Source organism: Diuraphis noxia, unplaced genomic scaffold, assembly GCF_037042655.1.
Source record: "Diuraphis noxia isolate RWA-SAM2 unplaced genomic scaffold, SU_Dnox_SAM2 contig0002, whole genome shotgun sequence".
Taxonomy (NCBI): Eukaryota; Metazoa; Arthropoda; class Insecta; order Hemiptera; family Aphididae; genus Diuraphis; species Diuraphis noxia.
This window is the reverse complement of record NW_028301712.1, coordinates 4,870,765-4,895,347: the sequence shown is the minus strand read 5'-3', so window position 1 is coordinate 4,895,347 and position 24,583 is coordinate 4,870,765. Positions and strand designations below refer to the sequence as shown.

The following is a 24,583-nucleotide window of genomic DNA, read 5'->3' as shown; positions in this document are numbered from 1 at the left end:
ACTATGACCTCCAGCTGATGAAATACGCTATAGATGATAATTATCTTGAACTTGAGCGCATGTCATCAATAGGTATGCAGTTTCGTGTGGCATAACACGTTAGACCAGATTATGGCATAGGCCTAAACTGCACACCAGGTAATCGTAAATTTTATTTTAAAGATCGATGACCTTTGCTATTATGAGGATGGAAGGGAACTTTATAGCCCGGATAGAATCACAATAATACCAGTCTTCGTTATATAATCGCAGTAGACACTACTGTGTTTTTAAAATAAAGAATCATGGACTTAGCAATATTTTGGGTGAGTAAACATGGAAAAAAATTTAACGAATTTGAATGCATAATATATTTAATTAATTTACGTTATAGCAGTCTTAATTAAAACAGCTTAATACTTGATTTAAAAGTATTGTCATAAAGTATCAATTCAGCAGTTTTATTATGTAAACAAAACAATAGAATTTGTTAATTAATTATCTAGAATAGATATTATATTATAGTATTTTCATAAATCAAGAAATTAATGATAAACTCTTATTATCGGAATTATTTTTAAATAATCAAATATTCTATCGTTTTTGTTTTATCACTTTAATTTTTATCTAGTTAATTGTAAAATAAATTATTAACTGTTGAATATTATTGATTTATGAATAATTTAAAACTTTTCATCTTGCAATATTTTATTTGTGAAAAGTGTATACAGTACCTATGTGTTTATTTTAACATGAATGAAACATATTATTTAGCATTACTGACATCATTTATTTCATTCTTAAATATTTCACTAATTTACATAAGGTAGTCATAATTCATTTAAATTGAAATTTGCTCACCATTTTTTAATCGTTGTAATTTATTGGTGTTTGATACGCAGTGGTACATAAATTAAAATATCAATAAAATAAATTATAATTAGTTTAATATAAATATATATTTGTATAATATAGTGTATACCCCTAAATCCACCTAAACAATTTATAAACTCATAAATTAACGCTCTAAATGTAATTTACGATGTCGCAATTTTTCTATAATATGTGTGTAGGGTATATAAAATATTGTAACTATAAATATTAGAAATTGAATAAAAAAATTATTTTTATAGGAAAACCTGTATAAATAGTTAGTTTAGTATACACCATTTTTTTGATAAATTTTAATTAAAACTTTTTGTAAATAATTATATTGTATTTCGATGTTAATAATTTAATAACTAGTAATAATATAATAATGTCTATTGGAATTTTTCATATTTATGAACTTGAAAATTTAATAATTATTGTGTAGGTACCTAATTCTCGAGATATGGTATATCATACGTAAACCTTGTTTGATTTATGAACGCCTACTATTTTTATACATTGATTTTGGTGCATAATGTATAGAAATCGTTATTAAAAAATATAATTATACATAAATGTATTTGCTTTTCTCAATAATGAATAATTATCATTTATCAGATATTAATTGATGTTCGTATCTACTTAGGCAGGTCGCAGGTACCTAAACTGCAACCTGCCTAAAAGTGATAGTGTTATTGAAAATCATTACAATTATTGGCAATAATTATTCATTATACATACATTTACACATTGATATTAGTTAATGGTCATTAAAAAGATTCTTAAATATTAATATACTATGTTATACCTTATTGAGTTCGTATATATCATATGTATATTTAAATATGTAAATATGTGAATATAATTGTTTGGTTTTTTTTTTAATTTTTGCCACTTGCAGGTGGCTTAAATACCTATATATTAAGCAGTTCAATATAAAATTGCAGATTTTATAACATATTCTTATCAGTTGTAACTTATGACTTTATAAGTACTTTTTATTTCAACGTATGTTAACCCTGAGCCGTAATACAGTACTCCACTGCTTAAAAAGACTTACAAAATACAGTTATCAACAAATAATGTTAACATGATTAAACATACGCTCAATTTTGCAGTCAGGCCTCAGAATCTAAAAGTGTGAGCTTTAAAAATTTGTTGTATATACAAATATTTATGAATGTACTTATTAATTTCAAGATATTATAATTTTTGGTTAAAATCTCAATAGAAAGAAAAATCAGTAACGAAATAATAATATAAACACGGTTTTCCCAATACATATTTAATAAAGTTGAATCTTTGTGAGACACCTTGTATATTATAATAATATATAAATCAAAATTTCATAATACAATATGATGTAACTCTTAGATCTTGTTAATACTGAATGTAAAATACAATTAATTGAATGGTGATCATCACACTTTTCATACTTTTTTTATACATATACTTTTAGGTTCTTGTGGTTTTTGTAGTGAGTTACGAACAATCCAGCATCGCGAACCGCGTCAATGTACTCAGCAAGAACGATCCTGGCAGATCAAGGTGAACGTCTTCATTATTACACGTGTATATAGTTGACTGACTGTAACTATTATTTGCAGTGAAAGAACATCTATTTTTTTCGGCTTGTAGATTAGGAATTTCGAATAAAATCAACTATAAACCTGATATATATGTATATACACGTGGATTATATTATTATAAAAAGAGTTAATCAGGGTTTATAATTTTCCATAACACTGCATTTTATGGGTAGGAATCGGGATCGTTGTATCACTATATAGGCTACCTATGATTAATTGAATCGAATTAATAATAATTAATTCAACGATCCATTAATTTTCAGACCAAAAAAATCAGTTGATACGGAAATATATGTAGCACTTCCACCGGATAACATTAAGACTGGCAAACAAGACAGTCCTCCGACGTTGATACGCTTGGATCCTAGTTCTCCAAATAAGTTCAAGGGCAAGTTTCCAGCGCCAATCGAACGTTTTATACAACGCATACAAAACTATTTTTCTGTATACAATCCACCAGAGTACTTAAATGACCTGAGACCTGGTATTAATAATTCGGAAGATGAAGGATATCCATTAGAATCGTCAAACAATTCACAGATAATACTACCATGCAACGGTACGAGCACAATAGTGATTATTCCGGTACCGTTGGAAAATGAAAACGTTTCTTTCAATCAAAATGCATATCCAGACAAACCTGACAGTTATGTAGTGGCGCCCACGACATCAAAACCTAATTGTCCGGAAGATGTAACTACAAGTCCGAAATGTCCTGAAATAACTACACCAAAACCTAACTGTCCGGAAGTTACCACCCCAAAACCTAACTGTGTGGAAGTAACTACTCCAAAACCTAATTGTCCAGAAGTGACAACTCCGAAACCTAAGTGTCCAGAAGCCACTACTCCGAAACCGAATTGTCCGGAAATAACAACTCCGAAACCTAACTGTCTGGAAGTGACCACTCCAAGACCAAAGTGTCCAGAAGCCACTACTCCGAAACCAAATTGCCTGGAAGTTACCACCCCAAAACCTAACTGTGTGGAAGTAACTACTCCAAAACCTAATTGTCCAGAAGTTACCACTCCAAAACCTAATTGTTCAGAAGCGACCACTCCAAAACCTAAGTGCATGGAAGCAACGACTCAAAAACCACCATGTCCTCCCAAACAAAGTTCAACAGCGAGTGATCCTAAACCTATATCTGGATACGGATCTACAGAAGCTCCTTCACTGAACTTAGTAGCTCAGCCCGCTCTTGGTTCTACCGTTCTTTATTTTTACAAGCAGCCCACAACCTTACCACCGTATAACCCTCCTGTTTATAATCCGCCGGTTCCCGCATATTACATACCGAATACTCAGTTAAATTATGAAGAAACCACCCGAAGACCCAAGCCACCTATCTTACGTCTAAAACAATTATTATTTCCACGTCTATATGCAGCTTTTCATCCTGACGAATAATGAATAACTGAAATTGTATTATAATCAAAAAAAAATATATATATATTTACGAATTGCGAGCGTGTTAGTAACACGCATGAATAATAATAACTTCTTATTTAATAACAACTTAAATGTATTTTAAAATATTATTTATTTTTATTTATACTATACCTACTATATAAAATATAAATATATATTATGCTATTATGTTTATAACGGTAAAAACGTGAAGATTTCACTAACACCATGTAAGTACCAATTATAATAACACTTTAATAAATAATAAATTAACGTCATACATTAATGTAATTTCAAATTTACATTGGAATTTTCTAAGCTCATATTCTACCTACTGTCTATTCCTTGAAAGAATAAAACTACTGAATAATTGTTTGTGTTTGAAGTATTAGGAATTTATTTTATATTTGTGTTGGACGTACTTTTTACGTATGACTACCCTTTTCTGAAACCTGCTCCGGCGATAGCTGTAACCTCCATGCACACTGAATATATTTGAAAAAGAAAGTCCTTTCAGTCTATACGCGACTCTCGTGCAATCGTGATACTACTTCTATGAAATATTATAGTTGAACAAATTTAAATACATGTTTTAGTAATTTTTTACGTCGTCGAAAAAATATTTAAGATTAAATATTAAAATAATACAAAATTAATCAATCTCATAAAAAAACAACATGAACGGACATAGGATAATCAAGCTTTATTATTGTGTAAGTAATATTTTTCTTTTTTAATAACTACTTAACTCATATTGAGATTTAATGAATTTTTAATTATCTAATATATTTAATTTTATTAGATATCTATGTATTTATATTACACAAAATATTATAATATAATATATTTAATACAGCTTAAAAATAATTAACCTTTAATATTTGCTTGTTAATATATTATATACAAATTCATAAAATAAAAATAAATACAAAATAACAATAATTCAATATTCACAAATTAAGTGTAGTAATTTCATCTACAAAAAACTATGGATCATATTAAAAAGTACGATAACAATTATTTTTTTTTTAAAATAATTTCCTCTTTAGATACTTAAAATTTTAAAACAAGAATATTTTCAAAAATACCTTAATTATAAATTTAATTATGCTACATCTACCGTATTTTTGTATTATTGTAACAACTAACAATACAATTTAATTTTACTATTTTAGTATATAAGTGTTGATGAAATATAAAAAAGGTAATATACTAATATTACTAGTAATTTGATAGTATGTATTCATTGAAATTATTACAGTAAATATTAATCGAAACATTTCCTACATTTAAATATGTATATATTTTTTTAGTTACCGATCGTTTCGGATTTTAACTATAAACAGTATGAATGCTTAAAACGAAAATGTAGGATTTTATAAGTTAATAACATTATATATACATATATCTAAATAGTAAATAAAAAAATGTCTCACTAGTCCAAGGTCACTTGAAGCAGCCCACAGTCAACATAATTCTGACAACATTTTAAAATTTTTCTAACAAATAGATTTAGATAAAAAACTGTAAATATTAAAGTGTTTTACATTCCTATGTATAAGAACAATAATAATGTCATCCTTCATAATTTAAACCCATTACATTTTGTAATTGTAGGCTAATAATTCTTGTAATTGAAACCTTCATGATAGTAAAAAAAAGTCACCTATACCTTTGACAATTTAAAATTTTAAGGAAACAGTTTAAAATTACACATTCAGCTAAAAATAAAATAAAAATCACGGTTCATGAATAACATACACGTCTGTAATTATTATAATACAAAGTTTGTATTCTGGATTCTATCTTTGTACCTACTATAATTGTATTTGTTTTGTAAGTAGGACGGTTAGACAGATACTTTGAATTGTACCTAATCCATATAATTGTTTATTTAACAAGTATGGCAGTACGATACTTTAAACGGTAATTATTTATTATAATTAACTAGCTGAACCGGCAGACGTAGGTAGTTCTTCCCTCTCCAGTATGTACAAGAAAATGTGTTAACAATAAATGTGTTTAACGGGAATCTGAAATAATAATTTATTGAGTTGCTTGTAATCATATAATACTGGAAATATTTTAGTATTTCATGAATTAAATTTAGGAAGTCTTGCTATGTCAATACTTCAAGGAGTTCTACAATACTATGGCGAAAAAATATATTTAATTTTAAACATAATATTCCATTAATAATTATAATCACTTATGCAAATATTTAAATTTACCTATGTAAATAAAAGGATGAAACATGGCGATGGTCTGAAACACAATAAACAGTATAATTCATTATTTTTTTATTTTGAATTCCAATGACATGATTCAAAACTTTCTCCTAAACCATAAGATAAACACAAATTGTGTGACACAGGAAGTTAATCTATCATGAATCTCCAAGATGAAATAAATTTCCCTTGAGAAAACACGTAAAACCTTGATTCATCTAAATTATTTTTATACGATCAAACTAATTAAATTGAAGTACAACATAGGTAATATTATGAAATATTAAACTGTAAAAGAATATCTATAACAAGCAGGAATGATAAAAAATAACAATCTTATATTCTTATAAGGAGATTCTATAAATTTTTATTATTTATATTTTCGACATAGATATGTTTTTAGCCCAAGTACAATTTTTACAATCGATATTTTCAAGTCCGATTTTCGTAACAATTGGCATATAAACGCAAATTAAATTCATAAAAAAAATGTAATATGCCACTTGATATTTTTATTGTAATATCCCTAACCTGCACTACCCAAAAACATATCTATGATTTATCAATTTATCATGGAGAGCAAAAATATTTAGTCACTATTGCTCCTTATAACAATATAACATTAGAGTTTTTTATGTCTGCCATCATATTTTAGACCAGAAAAATTTTTTCAATAATCTTTCACTTATTTTATCTACTAAAAAATTTAGTCAGAAATAGACAAATTGCATGTTGCTAACAAAATAATTGAAAAAAGCTAAACAAAACTGATAAAAAAACGAGAATATTTACACAACGCCTGTTTTTGACAAAATGTATTTTGTTTTGAATTAATTTTAAATACTTTAAATTTCTAGGAATTATATCAATTAGATTTTCTAAATACGATATATTTAAAAAAAATATTTAGACACTTATTAATATTATTATTATGTTATCGCTATTAGCTTCCGTGTTAAATTGGCGTCATTTTAACATGATTAGAATTTTGGGATGAGTACAACTTTTTTTTTTACTGATTTCGCGTTAGAGGACCAAGGATTGCCCCTAGCAAAATATGATTAAGTATGATTAAGTTGTCGTTATGGCAACCTAGATTTTTGTTTTGTCCATGAAAAATGTTTATGATTCGCTATTTTAAAATATCAAGTTTTTCTAGAATCGGGTTTGAAATAAATAAATCGAGAACAGGATTATTTTTATTCACAAAGTCAATGATTTTATTTGTAAGTTGTAAATTTATATCTTTATTAATTCCATTTGACCGACACCAAAATATTTAAACTACTTTCAATAGTATGGAAAGCGGAATAGGGAGGCGTTCCTCGATAGTTTCTAGATAAAATACATCACAACGATGTCTGATTAATTGACTATTTGAATACAATTTTTGTTTAAATTGCTCTTAGATTTAATAAAATACTAAGATATTCTTTCACGAGATTATAAAATAAACAGTAAAAAAGGCTCATCATAATCATAACCTTGATTTGTCTGTTGGATAAAATGGTTATTTACTATAAGGATATTATATAATAAGACAATTAATATAAACTTTACCCTATGTTCTACCTCTTCACTGAGGTACACAATGAGTTATATATTATTATAACTTTATAACTTATAAAAACAATTTTCTCGTTTTTATGGGGAAATAAATTAAATTTTTTATCCACTATTTTTATAATTTTTAAGTTTTTACTTTTTAGAATAACGATACATTTTTTTAATTTCATATTCCAAAGCTGAATGTTATTCAGAAGATATCGAAGTATTAAAATTAATATTTGATCGAGTTAGTTATTTAGTTATAATATAGTATTTAAACTTTAAATAAGTGATGCTCTAGACCATCACTTTTATCTTATCATGAAAAGTTGTCATTTTAATATCACACAAGTTTTTCAATTAATGTTTCAATTTAAGCTGCCTTAAAGAATACGTTACCTTATACGTTACGTTACGTATATTTAATGATAAGTAGATACATATTATAATAAAAAAATGAATTGTTCGAAAAAAGATTTACGTAGACGTAATTAAAAAAATGTATGATATTAATAATTATGTAGATAAATATCTAGTATTTCCTAACTACATGACGCCGCGCATTGAACAGAAGGAATACGAAATAACTTCGTAACACACAAACACGACGTACTTATATTTTATAATTCTTCCGTACAATATATACATATTATGTTTAAGTTTCTAATCTTACGACTGTCGATAATAATTCATTATCATTCGATAAAGTCATAAAGATACTTTTAATTAAGGATGATTCATTCCGAAAAATATTTGTCCTAAAACGATGTTCAACACAATGTTGAGTATTAATCGACAATATTATTACATTTGGGTATAAAAATAATAAAATAATATATTTTCAAATATACACTTTCCTAAAATATAATGAAAAATATGCAAAGTAAACTTTATATTTAATTTCAATTTTTATACAACCTGTGATATATTACTTATAAATTTATAATAGTTTACTACTACCTATAAAAATAAATAATAATAATATAATGTACAAATACCTATTGTTTTTAATAAGTTAACTATCAATCAATGATTTTCATTATAATAAAAACAAAACTATCCACGGAATTATTATTATTTCTTTGCTCTTTTTTCGACCGTACAATTAGTTATTCAAGCTAATTACAGACATCTAATAAGTAGATTCCTGGTAAGTGATTCACACGTACTTTAATCAAAATATGAAAACCAACAATAAAACGCGTACTTACTTACTTCAAAATATTACATTCATCGATTAAAGTTTAAACTCTAAAGTAAGATTTAAAAAAATATTTGTCGAAATGATGAGTTTCTACTGAAATATTGTTTAGTAGAATTTTATACTTATACTTCACCATAAAATAATAATATATTTTTTTTATTACATTTAATTTAATTGAAACTGGATCCGGTGTCTATAATATATAATATATTATATAGGTATGATGAATGTGATAAAAGTGCATCATAGATAAGTATGAATAAAAATAACATCTTAAAATAGATCAATTATTGAGTAAAACGATTATAAATACAAAAATCGTAAACAAATATTTATGAATATAAACAATTTTACGCTCATGGCAATGGCCTAATAACCAGAATGGTATTTTCTGAATGGTATTTTTAATACCAATAACCGTAGTTGAATGCAGGATATAAACGAAGAAGATGGAAGTAATAAAACTATTATGTAGTTAGTAATTACTAATTATTAACGAAAGCCAAACACGAATTGATATTACCTAGTGGTTAGTACCTACCTACTTGTGTTTAACAATAATTATTATTGAAAAGTAAGAGCTAAAATATTATAATATTATCTGTTGAATCGACTGAGAATTTATCTTTAAATGTATATTTCAATCAAGACTGTAGATATTATCTACCGCCGTGACTTCAATCAGTGAATATAAATAATAATTTTAATAACGCTATATTATTTTGGCAATTTAATATTAATAAAACAAATGGCGTGCATAATAAAATCGTAGCTCCTAGTGAACAATATTAACAAACCCGTTTTAGAATTTAATTGATTTTAATGAGAAAAATACTAGCCATAAACTCGGTAGTTCAAAGTGCAATACGACTATGTTTCTCGTATAGAAAAAAAAAACTTAAAGGATATTGTATTCTACTTAAATTATTAAATCGTGATCACAGCCACGCACAATCGTCTGTACACACACACATATTATAAAGCGTTGCTACTTACTAGTCTCCGTAGTCGTGACATTTCCACTTTCTAGGATTTTCCACTTTAACTTAACTAAACGGTGTACGAAAACCGGTTCTATTTCCCGAAGTACGCTCGTAAGTTAGAGATGTATCAGGAGAAATGAATAATACTTGACCATCAGTTTTATCTATAATAATAAATTACATTTATGTTTATCGAAATATATTATGTTCAGCTATTCGAAATAGCTAATAGAAATCAATCATCAAGGACTATGGGCCTAGTCGTTATTTAAATGAATCTTCTTTACACTCAGATAATATATAGTATATAGGTTTCTACTGTAATGTATATGTTTGAATACCTATATACATTTAACATTTATCATTTATAAATAACATAAATTAATTAAAATATTTTAAATCAGAAATGGGATATGTTGCTTCAATACATTTGGATAAAACTGTACAAATTATTTAAACAAAAAATGCTTGCACTGAAATATAGATATCTAATTGCAATTTATAAAATATGTATAATGATATACATAAATGTATTTCGATTGATGAAAACTTGATTTAATGTTTTAGATTCTAACTCCTAAGTGGAACAAGGTAACAAATATTTTTATAATTATGTGTTGGTATACTAAAATAATAAATGTTTTACACACATTTTTTCACCGGTTATTTTAAATGAAAACTGGTTAGAAAATTATTTAATAAACACAATACGTAAATATGTAGTTACAAATATATTTATATACCTAGTATTATTATACTTCATAATAAAAGAAAACACATACATATGATATAAAATATGGCGTAATGACATATTATAATAATTATAGATGATGAATAGTTAAAATGGATTCTAATAAATGTCAATTTTACGATGATATATTATTATAATGGATTTAAAATATATCTTATATTATTATTTTTTATTTATTGGCGTTTATTTGTTATTATTTATTATTGTTATTACAGTAGCCATGTAGCCTGTAACTCATCATAGTTTAACACCCGTTGTTCTGTTCTATCTATCAATAATTATTATCAATACATCGTCCTCTATGCCATCTTACTGGGCATCATTAAAAACATAACTATAAGAAAAAAAATAATTGATCTGGTACTACAAATGGAAGCGACGAGGAAGCAAAATTTTGGAGAAAAATCAAATAAAATATTTATACATTAGTTGTCGATGATGAAACAGATTTATATATTCAAAAACTTATCATGTTTTAACTTTTGAAAATAAAAATTGGTGCATACGCATACCCAACATGTGATGACTTTTTTCTTAACGTAATATATAAAATAATTTATAGTACAACTTTTATTTTCAGTTGATGATTTTTACGTTCTTTTGCCTGAACATATTACAAACGAAAGCAGGAATTTCAGCTATATTGAGAGACACGGGAGTGATTCCGGCAGTACCGATGACGGATTTGAAAGAGACAGCGTAATTAAAAATAACTAAAATAATTATATTTATAAGGAAATAAGCTATATTATTATGTATACTAGTATACTCTATGAAACTTATTGTTAAAATATAATAAAAGCACCAAATAAAATGTCTATGTAAATTTAATATTATTCTTATAATATATAATAATTATATCTAATGGCTAATGTGTAAAACATTTAACAGAAGATAAATGTGTCCCAATCAATTTTCGTGTCTTTTTTTTATATACTTTTAAAGTAAGTGCAATGTGCATAAGCAACATGCATTTTTTCAAATAATATATTTTTTCATTAAAGTGGCTTATAAACTTTTTTTATTACGACAAACATCTATTACTTCATATTCTCAATATTTTTATCTTTAACAGTAGGATACTATTTTCATGAAAATATTGACGTACATAAAATACATTGACGCAATAACTTTTAGATTGCATGTGAGCTAAGCGATGGATATATAATTTATTTTAAAATAAATTGAATGATGATGACTATGTTGTATGCGAGCGTATTTTTTTTTAAATCTTTTATCAACTTTTGGAGCAGTAAAAATGTTTTCTGTTATATTGTATATTTTGGTAGGAATGTTGATTACTACATATTTGGGGGTCAAAACTTCTGTGCATCACTATAAATAACAACTGCGCTCGTCATATAACCGTTAAACATTAATGTATCTAAATGTAAAAACCGTTAGTTTAAAACTAGTTATTTTATGTACCTACTCGTCAACATTTTTATAAAAAAAATTTTATTTCTAAAATAATTTAGGTTAAATGGTTAAGTAAAAAATAAAAATTACACGATTTATTATTATTATCATTTTTAAATGTTTTTAAATAGGACAGACGGACCAGAATTGGCTAGAATTTTCTACTCAGCAATAGGCAACTTTGTCGAAGCCGTTCCTGTTTTCCCGATCACGTTCAACGTACCCGACATGATGACCGCTTTCGGTGGATTGCTGTCGGGCATGTACAATTACATTACCGGGAATGGCAGCAGTGGAGAATCACAACCCAAAGACGTCTTCGGAGCCATGCTCAACATCTATAGGCACATAGCTGTACAAGAGGACATTCACGATTTTGAGTTCATGACGTAAAATATTGTAGCATGATAAACATATACTTACCTAATATTTAATATCGTGATTAGGAGGAGGAGGAGAAAGAGAGTATAAAGTCGTCATCGTCATCGTCGTCGTCGTCGTCGTCACCATCATTTTTTTCGTTTTCTTTTTTCTTTTAAGTGCGTCATAGTATTGTTATATAAAACACACATTAATATTTAAATTAAGTGAAATATATTCTGTTGACTAATTCAACAACATCTTCGAACGTCTGTAAAACATTGTCCCCCAACATATCCGGGGTAAAATACCCCCCCCCCCCCCACAATAATGCTATGTTTATGTATATTTATTATTTAGAAATTTAATATTAACATTTTACTCCCACCGTGAGATTAAGTAGGTGCGTGAAATTTTAAACACAAGAAAGCACCTACCTACCTAATTACATAGTACCTACATTTAAAACTTGATTTATTATAGCTGCCTTCTTAGCATATTATGTTATTGTATTTAAATCTGATTGGTAGTATTATCCCGATTGATATTTTTCTTTATTTTTCTTTTACTTTCTCGTTATTATTGTGTATATTTTTAGATCCACTTTTTAATTTTTTATTATAATTAATGGTATAGGTATGTGTTATGTGTATACGAGATACACGAGAGCCGCCGTCTACCGACTGGCCATACCTGCAGTCAACATTAACGATACATATTTAAAACAATATATTTAAAATCGACTGATGATAAATAATAATGTAGACATGTAGTAATTTAAATAATTTAATGTTAGATATATAAAATTATCATGCAAAAAGATTTGGGTACTTTTTAAATTTTATACGAGTATATGAATTTATACCAATTTAGGTTTTTTTTTTACAATAAGTAACGGTAATGACTAGTTTTGTGTCAATGCGATATCGCGCCGATATGTTATGTTGACACTACAACCATTGATAGTAACTACATTTTTTTTTTGTAAAATATAAAATTTGAAATCACATGCTATGGTATTAAAGTAAATTCGAGTAGTATTCAAATTATTATTATTAATTTCACTACACGATGTCTACATGGTTTCGATTGTTGTAATATTTTATATGGTATACCTTATCATAACATTTACATGATAAACTTAGATTGATTTAAATTACCTTCTTTAATTAAGATTTTAAGAACATTGATAAACATTGAGAAACGAATCACTCACAATTTCATCAAACATTTCAGTGGCGTAGTTGAGGAGCTGAGAGGTCTACAGCCCTCCCCAAAATTTTAGAAACATTTAAAAAATGCATCCAGTGTTCTCTCTTCTTTGAACATATTATTAGGTATGGGCAGTGATCATACTACTAGGCCTTTTATTATAATATTGACCTGGGTCAGTCTCACGATTACGTCATAATATATAGTTATTTATTCTTTAATAGTGGTCAGTACTCGGTCCTAAATAGTATATGATCCACGTTCGACTCACTTGCCGGAACCGTTGCCCATTACTAGTTCATTCTTAATAATCTCGTTAAATTATTATTAATAGTTTTTTTAATTTATTAATTTTCTTATAGTATTACCATTGAATAAATACATACATATATACTCAATGGTGTTAGGCACGTAAGACTTGGCTATCTATTTATTACAAATATTGCAATTTGTACAAAAAGTTGCTGCAATAATCTAAAATGTTATTTACCTATAGTAAATGTATGCGGAATCCTACAGTTAAACTCCTCCATATAAAACATAACTAATTATTAGCCCACCCTAAAAACATCAATATTCTGGTTACGTCACTGAATACTGATTAATGCAGAAACACGTTTTGGCGTAAATAAGGCTCGACACGATAGTAAACGGCGACTCTATGCGACCTTATTTATGTTAAGATTCGGCGCCAATTGAAAAAAGCACAAAAGACAAATGTGTAAGCCAAATAAGACGTTTATACATCACTAAATGTATAGTTACATTATATGAATAAATATTATATATATATACAGGCCCGTCGCAAGAAATTTTCCGCCCTTCGGCAAACGTAATGCCGCCCTTTTCAATCAAAAGCTAAATATATTACAGTATACAATTTTATCACATTATTAATATAATGAATAACATTTTACAAATTTAATTTTAAATTATTGTTGTATTTAATAAATTTTAAAAAGTTAATACAATATTGTTATTTCCATAAATTAATAAACGTCTTATACCTATAATGATAAAAATAATAATCTTATAAAGTTATAATATTAATAAAATAGTTAATATAAATATTTTATAATTTTAAAATCAAAAATTTTATCGATTGAGTGTCTGAATAATAATTAAAAGTATATTAACAATTAACATACAAACTGAAATACTGTGTATACAAATAGAATAAGCGAAGATTATAGTATAAATTGTTTAATGTAGTTTGTAATCTATTATGTAATTAATATTTCGAGTGTAGCGAGAAAATTTGTTTTTGCAATAAAATATAGCTTAAAGTGCGTATACCCAAACATTTTTTCACCAATACACCACTGATAATAAATAAATAATATATATAATATATATATATATCTTATTGAATAGAGGTAGGCAATTAGGTATAGTCCATAATGTAAAATGGTATGTACTTTGCATATACTATATACCTTAAAAGATACGCCATTTATTAAACTAATACCTTTAAATATCAATATTATACAATATAGGTATATTATAAGGTTTTTTTTTAAAATGTTTGTTATAACAATAATTATAACATGTTATGAAGATTGTATAAGTACTATAAAAAAATACAATGTTTTGATGTATAAAAATGGCAATATGTATTTATTTTTAAGTTACTTAATTATTTATTTATTTACCTATTTATTTATTTATCCAACTAATTATAGCAGTAAAATTTGTATGAAACAACTTTTTGTGTGTGTTTTTTGTTAAATTTCCAATTAAAGCTTTCGAGCCTAACTTTTTACCCTTTCACAACCTATAGTCACATTTAAAAATCACTTAACTCCATTTTATCCATCCTACTTGATCCCATTCTTACGTTCTTAAAACCACCATCCTTTAGTAGTTCTGAGTTTCGATCATAAATACTTGAACCAGTTGAACCTATCAACTTAAGCCATTACTACCAGAGTAGGGCGTTATTCGAATAAAAATGTATTCGAATAATTTTTAAACGTTATTATTCGAATAAAAAATTAAGTGTGCAGTATTTAAAATTATATAATAAAAATCAATAAAACGTTTGATTAGTAAATTATTAAAAAAATTAATTTAGTTTAATATATAACAGACAACAGTATATAATTAATGATGTTATTAACTAGAAAATATTTTATAAACTATAATCTTATTACCATTATATGATATATATATTTTGTACTATAGCATAATTTTTTGTTTGAATAATAACGTTTTGAAATTATCAAAATAATTTTTATTCGGATAATTTTTAAACATAGTTATTCGAATAATAATAACGTTTAGAAATTAGTCGAATAATTTTTTATTCGATTAGTTATTTAGATTCTAGATAAGATGTTGCCCAACTCTAATTACTAGTTACTACAAAAATTTAAAAATTAACTTCATATAGATATACATTGGCCAGTACCTAACTATAATAAATAATATAAAAATAGCCCGGAAATAGGTAGGTACAATATTATACAATATAATATAATTTTTAATACGAAATACCCATGTGAATGAACGATGATTGTTTTACTAGGTACCTATCTATCTACTATTTTTAAATGATTTATTTTATTTTTCTTGTCGCTGTTAATATTATATTTTCAATCAATCTCTGTATAGTAAATAGTAATACATTAACACTACCTAGTACCTATATCCTGTATCGAGTAGAGCGTGTCGAAGAGTGTTCAATACCTTCATGAGTTCCTTCTTCTGACTAACGTCCTGCACAACAGTTACCCATCTGAGTTTAAAACATTTAAAATTTGAATTTAGGGGGTTCATTGGGTTCAAGCACAAAATAAACAGAAGTGAATCAGATAATAGATGCGTTGTCTTGTCTCAAAAGTCAAAAATCAAAATGGTCTGACATAGGTATTAATGTTATATTATCCTATGGTAATAGGTAATTTTCCAGTGCTGCCATGAAACACATATTTTGTATTATTGTTATGTAGCTAGTAACCATTCTGATGAATTTAGACGATCAGAAAATAAAATTGTTCTGTGATTAAAGATTGGAAAAAATGCATTATCTATTGGTTAGACTGGTTACCACGGTCTTAGAAGTATTAACCATAGACCTTTTACGGTCTATCACGGTTTAAGATATACATATATATATATATATATATATATAGTACATATATACAGATATATATCTTAAACCGTGCGGTCTATGGTATTATCTGAATGAAATTATCAATGTTATTTTTTACAATCACTTTTTAGTTATTAGTTAATAGTTTATTACTTTTTCAGTTGAAAGATATTGAGTGAAAAACATTAAAAGTTTAAGACACAAGTGACAACTGACAATACTCAAAAAGTAAAAACATTAGTAGATTTACTGATTAAAATAACTATTATATTATTTAACACATATTTAATGAATGAAAATAGCACTTAAAACTTAAGTTACATCATAGTAATTACAAAATATAGTTTATAAGACCGCAACTACATACAATTATAACTACTATTTTCTAAACTTAAGAGTGGAAGGTCAAATAAAATTAGGTCAGGTGAGTACCTATTTAAGTTTTTGTTATTTGATAAATTAAACAATTTTTTTTGTTTTTTTTTTTGCCAGTATAATGTCACTTGTGGCGTACGCAGACAGTGATTGCGATTCAGATGATGATAATGTTGAAGTATTAAAGCCATTACCCAACTTTGTAGAAGTAGCGACAAAAACAATTAGCAGTAAATCATTTTTAACACTGCCTGAACCTAAATCTATTGAAAACTTAAAAACAATAGATGATTATGATTCAGTTGACGAAGAAAATGTGGTAGTTCAAACAAAACCATCAATCGTCAATAACATTCAAGAGAAAAAAGAAACTCCTTTATTTCCCACACTACCTAAGCCTAAAAGTGGAGGAAAAGTCAAAATAATAATTCCTTCATTAAATGAAGTACTTACCTACCTATTCTTGTTTTAAACTTTATCTTACTTATTTATATGATTATTAATCTTTTGTTTTTTTTTAGTTTTATGATGAAGAAGACGATTATCAACCAAAATGTAAAGTTATCAAACCTTCAAATGTAAGTTTCAATTGTTTATGAATTTATACCAAATATGAAGTGATAACTTAATTTTGAAATTTTAAAATATGTCGATACATTTTTTTAAGTATTTAATTAATAATGTACTTCAATTATGCTGATTCAAAAGCTCATAATATATTAAACAATGTTTTTCTGGGACCGGTCCAATATGTGATCTACATATAAACGGCTATCTGCCAAAAAGCTTGTAGGTACAACTCTACTGATAACAGATACCTATATTTTAACGAAAATATAATCACGATCGCTTACAATGTGTTGATTACAACCCACAACCACACGAAGATAGTGAAGAAACTTCATATTATGAAAATGAAACTCCAGTAGAAAATAACCAACGAAATTATGGAAATAGAATTCAGCGACCGTGGGTATTTGGTTTGTGTTGTAATAAAGACAACAATACTAAAGGTCGATTTTTCATTGTAGAAAAAAGGAATTGAAAAACGCTTATACTAATAATAGAAAGCGAGGTAGAAATTAGTATAAAGATTTAAAGCGATCAGTGGCGTGCATATAGTTCTCTGAAGAATCACGGATTTATTCATCAAACTGTATATCATACTGAAAATGTTGTTGATCAAATACTAGAGCTCATACTGAAACAATAGAGTTGTTGTGAAAGTTAGTCAAGTCCAAGTATAATATAAAAGTAGAAGGCGCATCTCCACTATTATTTAACAGCCAACTTAAAGGAGAATGGTGGCAATCATGCCACCTGATACTAACTAAAATATTGGGTGATTTTTTCTATCAGACTTCAAAAATACTTTTGCAGTATGAATATAACAAGCAAAATAATAGCAAGTTAATTATACATTGGACCAGCCATATTTTATTGGTAGATCACACATTGGACCAGCCAATTATCGGTAGATCACACATTGGACCGGTCCCGTTTTTCCTACAAGGTTAAATTAAAATCTGTACAGCTTGATATTAATTTTAGTCCAATGAGATTAACAATAAAATAAATTATACTATGCTTTTATTATTTAGTTATATATTTTAATGTATATTTTGTGAATAACAGTTTTAAACTGCATGTTAACTCTGATATCTTCAATTATATATTCTAAAATAGGATGTATTAGTTATCTTTAAAATATATTTATTTTACACATGAATATTTTTATATTATGTAATTTATATAATAATTTTAAACTATGTTAATTCCTTTAAATAAGAAATACAAAAAAGTCAATCTGGAGTAATATTATTTCATATTTGTAATGCTAATACATTTAATCCTAATTAATAGTTATGCAATAGTTTCTAGTATTCTTTGGGACTAAATAAATTATTTAAATATTGCAAGACTTGGAAAAAGTCATTGCATTACTGAAACTTTCAAAGTAAAGTATTATATGTTTCTTTATTTTTACAACATTCACTAGAATATTGTCATAAACTAGTCAGTGGCGACACCAGGATAGGCCCAGGCCCAGCTCAAAAAATTCTTGCCCTCCCCCCCAAAAAAAAATTTTTTTTAGTTAAATATAAATCATAATTAGCTATTGAAAATGATCTCATGAGCCATACTTATAAGAATATGTGAAAATATTGAGCATGGAATTACATCACTATTGTTTTTATACATATCAAGTTTAATTTCTGAATAAATTTGATTTTTGGTTTCATAGAGCGGATGCGGCTTATTCTCAATGTTGCCTGATCCCAAAAATAAAAAAACAAGCAAAGCTTCAACGACTGTGTCAATGGTTCCTAGGGCGACAATGCGTAACATTAAAAATGTTAAAGAAAACTCTAAACCCAAAACATTAGAAATTAAGTGTTTTGATACTAAACCAATTGAAGTTGAAGAAGAAGCCGATGATGATGATCAAGAAGATGGCGATTTCTTAGGATTGAACAAAATCAATGAAGTACTTGATGTAGCGCCTGTTGCTGGGTTCGATTTACCTGAAATTCAAACTAATACACCTATAATTGAAGACAACAGGGTTTATGGACCAGTGTATTGTTCTGAACCTAACAAATCTGACCTTTATGAAGAGGATGAAACAAAACTAATCCTCGATTCTAATGCTGTATGTTTAATATTTATAAAACTCTTGTAAAAATTAATATTTTAATATGTAAATGTATTACATTTTATTTTTATAACAGTTGAAACAACTTAGTGATCCTAGCAAGACTCAAATAAAACAAGTTGAAGTAATAAATGTGGATATGCGTCAAGTGTTAGAAGAGTCTCAACAGTGGTTACAGAAGAATATGACAGAGGAGTATGCTGAAAGTAAAAATGTCAGTAGTGATATTACTATAAGTGGACAATCTAAACGCAAACATCAGATAACATATTTAGCTCAACAGGTAATGATGAAAAGAATATAGATATATATTACATTAAGTACCAATTTTAAACTAAATATTAATATTTAATATGATTTAAATTTTTACAGGCTAAAGCCAATGAGCTGAAACTTAAAAACATGTGGGCTGAGAATAGAATGACCAGGAAGCAAACACAAGCTAAATATGGATTTTAATTGCTAAAAAAAGGTTTGTTACTTTTAAGAAAAAAATAAGATTAGTTATTGGAATAACTTTTGGAGTACATAATTACATATACAAATTATTTAACTTACATAAAATATTTAAATAAAGTTACTACGTACTATGTTACTTCCAGTTACTATTTACTCTTATATTTATACATATACATTTTTTAAATTTAATTTAATTTACAATCATAATTATACATTCAACACTCTTCCAAAGAAACAAGCACAAATAATTTAATACTTAAACATAAATAAACATAGTTAGAGGATAAATCCAATAGTATCACTCTGTGTACTATTTTATAGTTACATTTTCTGAAACGTAGCAAGGATATAGGTATATCATTTTATAACACAAATAAATAATAAATGTTATTAAAATTATTTTGATATAATTTCATTATTATTATTGTATAAAAAAACATTAAACTTATTTGAGATGCCTTATAACTTTAAAACCAAAAATATGCTAACTGCTATTGTATTTTTCAAATCGATATCTAAAAATTATTGTATTAAACTAGTAATATTATTAATAAACAGAGAATAACATTAAGATTAAAACTAAAGTGTACCTGATATAATAAGGAAATAATGATTATTAAATGAAAAGAGATCAATGAGTCTTAAACAGATCTTTGAGTAATTTTGAAAAAATAAAACACTTTTAAATACAAAAATGTCATACATAAATCAAAATTAATTTGAGTAAACTAATTTATTAGATATATTTTAACTATGCGTTTACTAAGTCCAAATCATAGGGTTATTAATAAGCTTAAGAACTGAAGATTGAAAATTAATTTATAAGTTTGACTGTAGTCAACTAAATTATATTTAAACATTAAAGTGTCTGATGTAAACAACATCAAATATTCATTTTGAGTTTTGCAACTACCTGCTATAGTTATATAGTTGATTAGGTATTATATTATATTTTATGTAAATATACTAATATAATTATTATTACTGCTAGGTATTTAAAAATTTTATTTTCATTTATAATTTAATTGAAAATAAAGGCAAAATCTTTTTTGTTATAGTTAAATATTTATAATTTGATTAATATGAAAAAAAATTTTAAATCTATGTTTCAATTAAAAAAAAAAAAATTATAAAACTAAACTTTAATGGCACTATAACTTATTTTGATTGATATGAAAGAAAAAAATTTTTTAAAGAAGAGTGGATATTTAAGAGAGGACATTAGGAATGCTTTGTGAATTAATTGTTTTGCATTATATGTATAAAATATTAACCTTAAAGCTTAAAGATAATAATTTATAATAAATGCAAAAAATTAGAGGCTGGAACTGGTTAAAAAAATAAAAAAACCAAGAAACTAGTTTTATGTATTTAAGTAATAACAATGAAAATTTGACTAGCATTAATAATAGAACAAACTAATATTGATCAATTATTAATTTCACTGTTTGAACAAGATTCTCTGTTCGGTATAAATATAATAATTAATCAATATTGTTTTTTCAACAAGTATTCTCCTCGTAGTGTCATGGCAATCGCGCCTATCGGTGCAGTGATCAATATTGCCAATACACTGATGGCCAATACATCAGATGCATATGGGATTAAACGTTCATCACGACTGCGTGCCATATCCAATGCGATTGGTCCAATCGCTGCCTGTTCAAAATAAATCATTTGCACAATTATTATTTGTCAATGTATATCTTTGCGAGACGATTATTATATTTCAAAAATTAATTTTGTGCATTGTTATAAGCAGGTTACCTGTACTTACCTACCTACAAAAGTTAATAGTTTAGGCGATATATTTGTGATTCCTAATATTTTTATTATTTCGTAACCATGGATCATAGTTAATGAATTCCTAACAAGTTACAAGTACCTATGCAGGTCGTAAAACTATAAAATCTTACTTGAACTGTTGCTTTTGGTAACCATGCAATATTAACAAATATTTTCTCGCGTAAATTGAAATTGGTATCCTTTAGAACGAAGAAACACGTGACCACTCTTACCTGAAAAGAAATAAAATAATAATAATATTATCAACCATTATAAACTTATAGCTATTCAAATTTAAATGTGTAAGTTAAACGTGCAGCTATCTACACAATGATATTACAATCTACAATAATACGAGTATACAGGGTGATTTTTTTATCATGAACCACTCATTATTTCAAAAAGTATCAATGTTTTTTAAAATATTTTTTTACAAAGTTTCATATTGTTAAAAAAACAACGTTTTTATGAAAAAATTATATTTTTTAATATTTTTTATCCTTATAATTTTTTAAGTTTTTTACTTTTTTGAATGGCAACCTACAGTTTTAATTTCATATTCGAAAGCAGAATATTTTTCTAAGTATTTTGATACGTAAAAATCGAATTTTGGACGAGTAGTTCATGAGTTATAAGTATTTAAAGTTTAGACAAGCGGAGTAGTGGACAAACATTTTGGGGGGTAACCCCGTACCACTCCACTCCGCCAATCTAAACTTTAAATACTTATAACTCATAAACTACTCGTCCAAAATTCGACTTTTACGTATCAAAATACTTAGAAAAATATTCTGCTTTGGAATATGAAATTAAAACTCTAGGTTGCCATTCAAAAAAGTAAAAAACTTAAAAAATTATAAGGATAAAAAATATTAAAAAATATAATTTTTTTATAAAAACGTTGTTTTTTTAACAACATGAAACTTTGTAAAAAAATATTTTCAAAAACATCGATACTTTTTGAAATAATGAGTGGTTCATGATAAAAAAATCGCCCTGTAGAGTATAGACATATGATAATGTTTTTTTTTTGTATTTAGTGGCCATATGTAATACCTAATTAGTCAATTAGGCAATTAGTCGAGTCTACTAAATTGTAATTGTAATATTGAGCCTATTAATGAAAAAATGTGAATTCGTTTGCGGTGTATGTCATATTTAACGACGTTCTAGAAGTGTCACGATTTTTCGTTAATTGTAAATTGAAATTAATTTTAATAATGGTTCTGAGACTAATGTTTTGACAAATTGATAACTCTCGAAAATATTATTCTTTATAAGGTTGTAATAAATTATATTTAAATATGTATAAATATAATAAATAATAAATTCTCTCTAAGGTTGCACATAAATCATAAAATTAAAAAACACTATTGCTATTTGTCTATTTCGTGCGTGGGCTAGAGAAATAAAACAAATAATGTGCTGACTCCCTCATAAGTCATAATAGAGATACACTGCCATTATATCTGAAATAGGTATATTATGACGTAACACATTCCCTCGCTTTTGATTAAAATTTTTTCAAAAACTATTGATAACCAGCCACCCGCGTATAGATACTAAAAACCTTTCTGAGCGCTCACCAATGACGTGATGATTAACAGGACGGTCGCCGACGTGATTAAAGTCGGTCTTATGCTGCTCAAATCGATTTCCGTGCCGATCGAGGCGAATAGTAAAGGCTCCAAAAAGTCCCACACGTTGTTCGTCGCCATTTCCACGTTATCCTACGACGATAAAAAATAGTTATTATTATTACAAAATCGTCAACCTTGCGCAGCCTGTCGACCGTCGTCAGATTGATTTAAGAACTACTTAGGTTTTACAAAATTGTTATTAATGTATTTGACGTGACCGTTAAATTTTTCTTGATGCTAAACCCCCTCTTGTAGTTTAAATATTATGTTATCTCATCACTCACGCTAAAGCTATCGTTTTTTTTCCAGCAAATCGCCGAGACAAACGCCGCCGTCATGATCGCCAGAGGACCGGCACCCGGTAAATCGATCATTTTTGACCCAAACGTGAGCAATACTCCACCTGCCGTTATTATGTACGTCCGTTTCAGGGTCAGACTTGTCTGTAAATAAAACATTGTATAATACTTAATTTACAAATTTTATAATTTATGATGTATTCAAATAATATTAGTAAAATAAATATATATTATTGTCATGTTTAAAATGGTCTGTATTATTAATTCAATCAGGATTTATAAAAGACAGGAACAACTTAAAATTATACAAAGTAACCGTCCAAAATTTTTTTTTTTTAGTTAAAAAATCGTACAAATTAATATGATTTTTGTGACAAAAAAAGATAAGATAAATTGTGATTCAAAAAATAATTGAATTATACATTTTTTTATGAATATACTATTTCTACGTTTAAATCTACAAGTAAAATATGAACATGTATTTACGATATACGCCAGAATATCTCACATAGCAGCGTCCTTAACGACATCAGTTTACCCCATTCAACACTTAATCTATACCGGGGTTTGCATTGTTAATCGTTATACTTTTGAAAAACCTCACAATTCACACCGAGACTTGCAATGACAAACCGTCGAAAAGTTCGGATTATTTGAAATATCCAATAGTTACGTTTGCAAAATATCGAACAGGAATAAGGTGTAATTGAAGTATAAGTTGT

At 26.8% G+C, this 24,583-nt stretch overlaps 4 protein-coding genes and 1 long non-coding RNA gene across 9 annotated transcripts in view; 4 read left to right on the top strand and 1 right to left on the bottom strand.

The window, feature by feature from the left end:
• Positions 1-153: 153 nt before the first annotated feature.
• LOC107165181 (uncharacterized) lies at positions 154-4,139 on the top strand. The gene is made up of 3 exons (XM_015513303.2): positions 154-305; positions 2,309-2,397; positions 2,702-4,139. Exons 1-3 carry the CDS (start codon positions 285-287, stop codon positions 3,846-3,848), a joined length of 1,257 nt encoding a protein of 418 aa, XP_015368789.2. The 5' UTR covers positions 154-284; the 3' UTR covers positions 3,849-4,139.
• A 98-nt stretch (positions 4,140-4,237) lies between these two features.
• LOC107165182 (uncharacterized) lies at positions 4,238-15,257 on the top strand. Of its 2 annotated transcripts, XM_015513304.2 has the most exons (4): positions 4,238-4,561; positions 11,143-11,261; positions 12,113-12,370; positions 12,428-15,257. In XM_015513304.2, exons 1-4 carry the CDS (start codon positions 4,526-4,528, stop codon positions 12,450-12,452), a joined length of 438 nt encoding a protein of 145 aa, XP_015368790.1. In that variant the 5' UTR covers positions 4,238-4,525; the 3' UTR covers positions 12,453-15,257. The 2 variants fall into 2 exon arrangements, with proteins under 2 accessions (XP_015368790.1, XP_015368791.1); XM_015513305.2 differs by having other exon boundaries at positions 4,244-4,561; positions 12,113-15,257.
• A 1,521-nt stretch (positions 15,258-16,778) lies between these two features.
• On the top strand, positions 16,779-24,109 carry LOC107165178 (uncharacterized). Its single transcript, XM_015513299.2, has 7 exons — positions 16,779-17,071; positions 17,140-17,467; positions 17,544-17,600; positions 19,268-19,675; positions 19,755-19,961; positions 20,051-20,150; positions 23,872-24,109. The coding sequence occupies exons 2-6, from the start codon at positions 17,144-17,146 to the stop codon at positions 20,135-20,137; spliced, it is 1,083 nt and encodes a 360-aa protein (XP_015368785.2). The 5' UTR covers positions 16,779-17,071; positions 17,140-17,143; the 3' UTR covers positions 20,138-20,150; positions 23,872-24,109.
• On the top strand, positions 17,607-18,751 carry LOC149057959 (uncharacterized). Its single transcript, XR_016190525.1, has 2 exons — positions 17,607-17,991; positions 18,054-18,751. It is a non-coding gene; the product is annotated as an uncharacterized LOC149057959 (long non-coding RNA).
• Positions 21,491-24,583, bottom strand: part of LOC107165176 (sodium/hydrogen exchanger 9B2-like) — a 32,717-nt gene continuing 29,624 nt past the window's right edge. For all 4 annotated transcript variants that reach the window (XM_015513291.2, XM_015513292.2, XM_015513294.2 and 1 more), the window contains 4 exons: positions 23,847-24,005; positions 23,509-23,652; positions 22,054-22,155; positions 21,491-21,796 (listed from right to left, as the gene is read on the bottom strand). In XM_015513291.2, the coding sequence (XP_015368777.1) occupies positions 21,626-21,796; positions 22,054-22,155; positions 23,509-23,652; positions 23,847-24,005 (576 nt within the window). In that variant the 3' untranslated portion in view covers positions 21,491-21,625. The remainder of the gene's footprint in view (positions 21,797-22,053; positions 22,156-23,508; positions 23,653-23,846; positions 24,006-24,583) is intronic.

Coding starts and splice junctions, on each gene's coding strand:
- LOC107165182 (XM_015513304.2), top strand. CDS start 4,526: ATGAACGGACATAGGATAATCAAGCTTTATTATTGT. Junction 4,562..11,142: donor TAATCAAGCTTTATTATTGT/GTAAGTAATATT, acceptor TTTTATTTTCAG/TTGATGATTTTTACGTTCTT. Junction 12,371..12,427: donor CACGATTTTGAGTTCATGAC/GTAAAATATTGT, acceptor TATCGTGATTAG/GAGGAGGAGGAGAAAGAGAG.
- LOC107165181 (XM_015513303.2), top strand. CDS start 285: ATGGACTTAGCAATATTTTGG. Junction 306..2,308: donor TGGACTTAGCAATATTTTGG/GTGAGTAAACAT, acceptor ATATACTTTTAG/GTTCTTGTGGTTTTTGTAGT. Junction 2,398..2,701: donor AACGATCCTGGCAGATCAAG/GTGAACGTCTTC, acceptor ATTAATTTTCAG/ACCAAAAAAATCAGTTGATA.
- LOC107165178 (XM_015513299.2), top strand. CDS start 17,144: ATGTCACTTGTGGCGTACGCAGACAGTGATTGCGATTCAGATGATGAT. Junction 17,601..19,267: donor AAGTTATCAAACCTTCAAAT/GTAAGTTTCAAT, acceptor TTGGTTTCATAG/AGCGGATGCGGCTTATTCTC. Junction 19,676..19,754: donor TAATCCTCGATTCTAATGCT/GTATGTTTAATA, acceptor TTTTTATAACAG/TTGAAACAACTTAGTGATCC.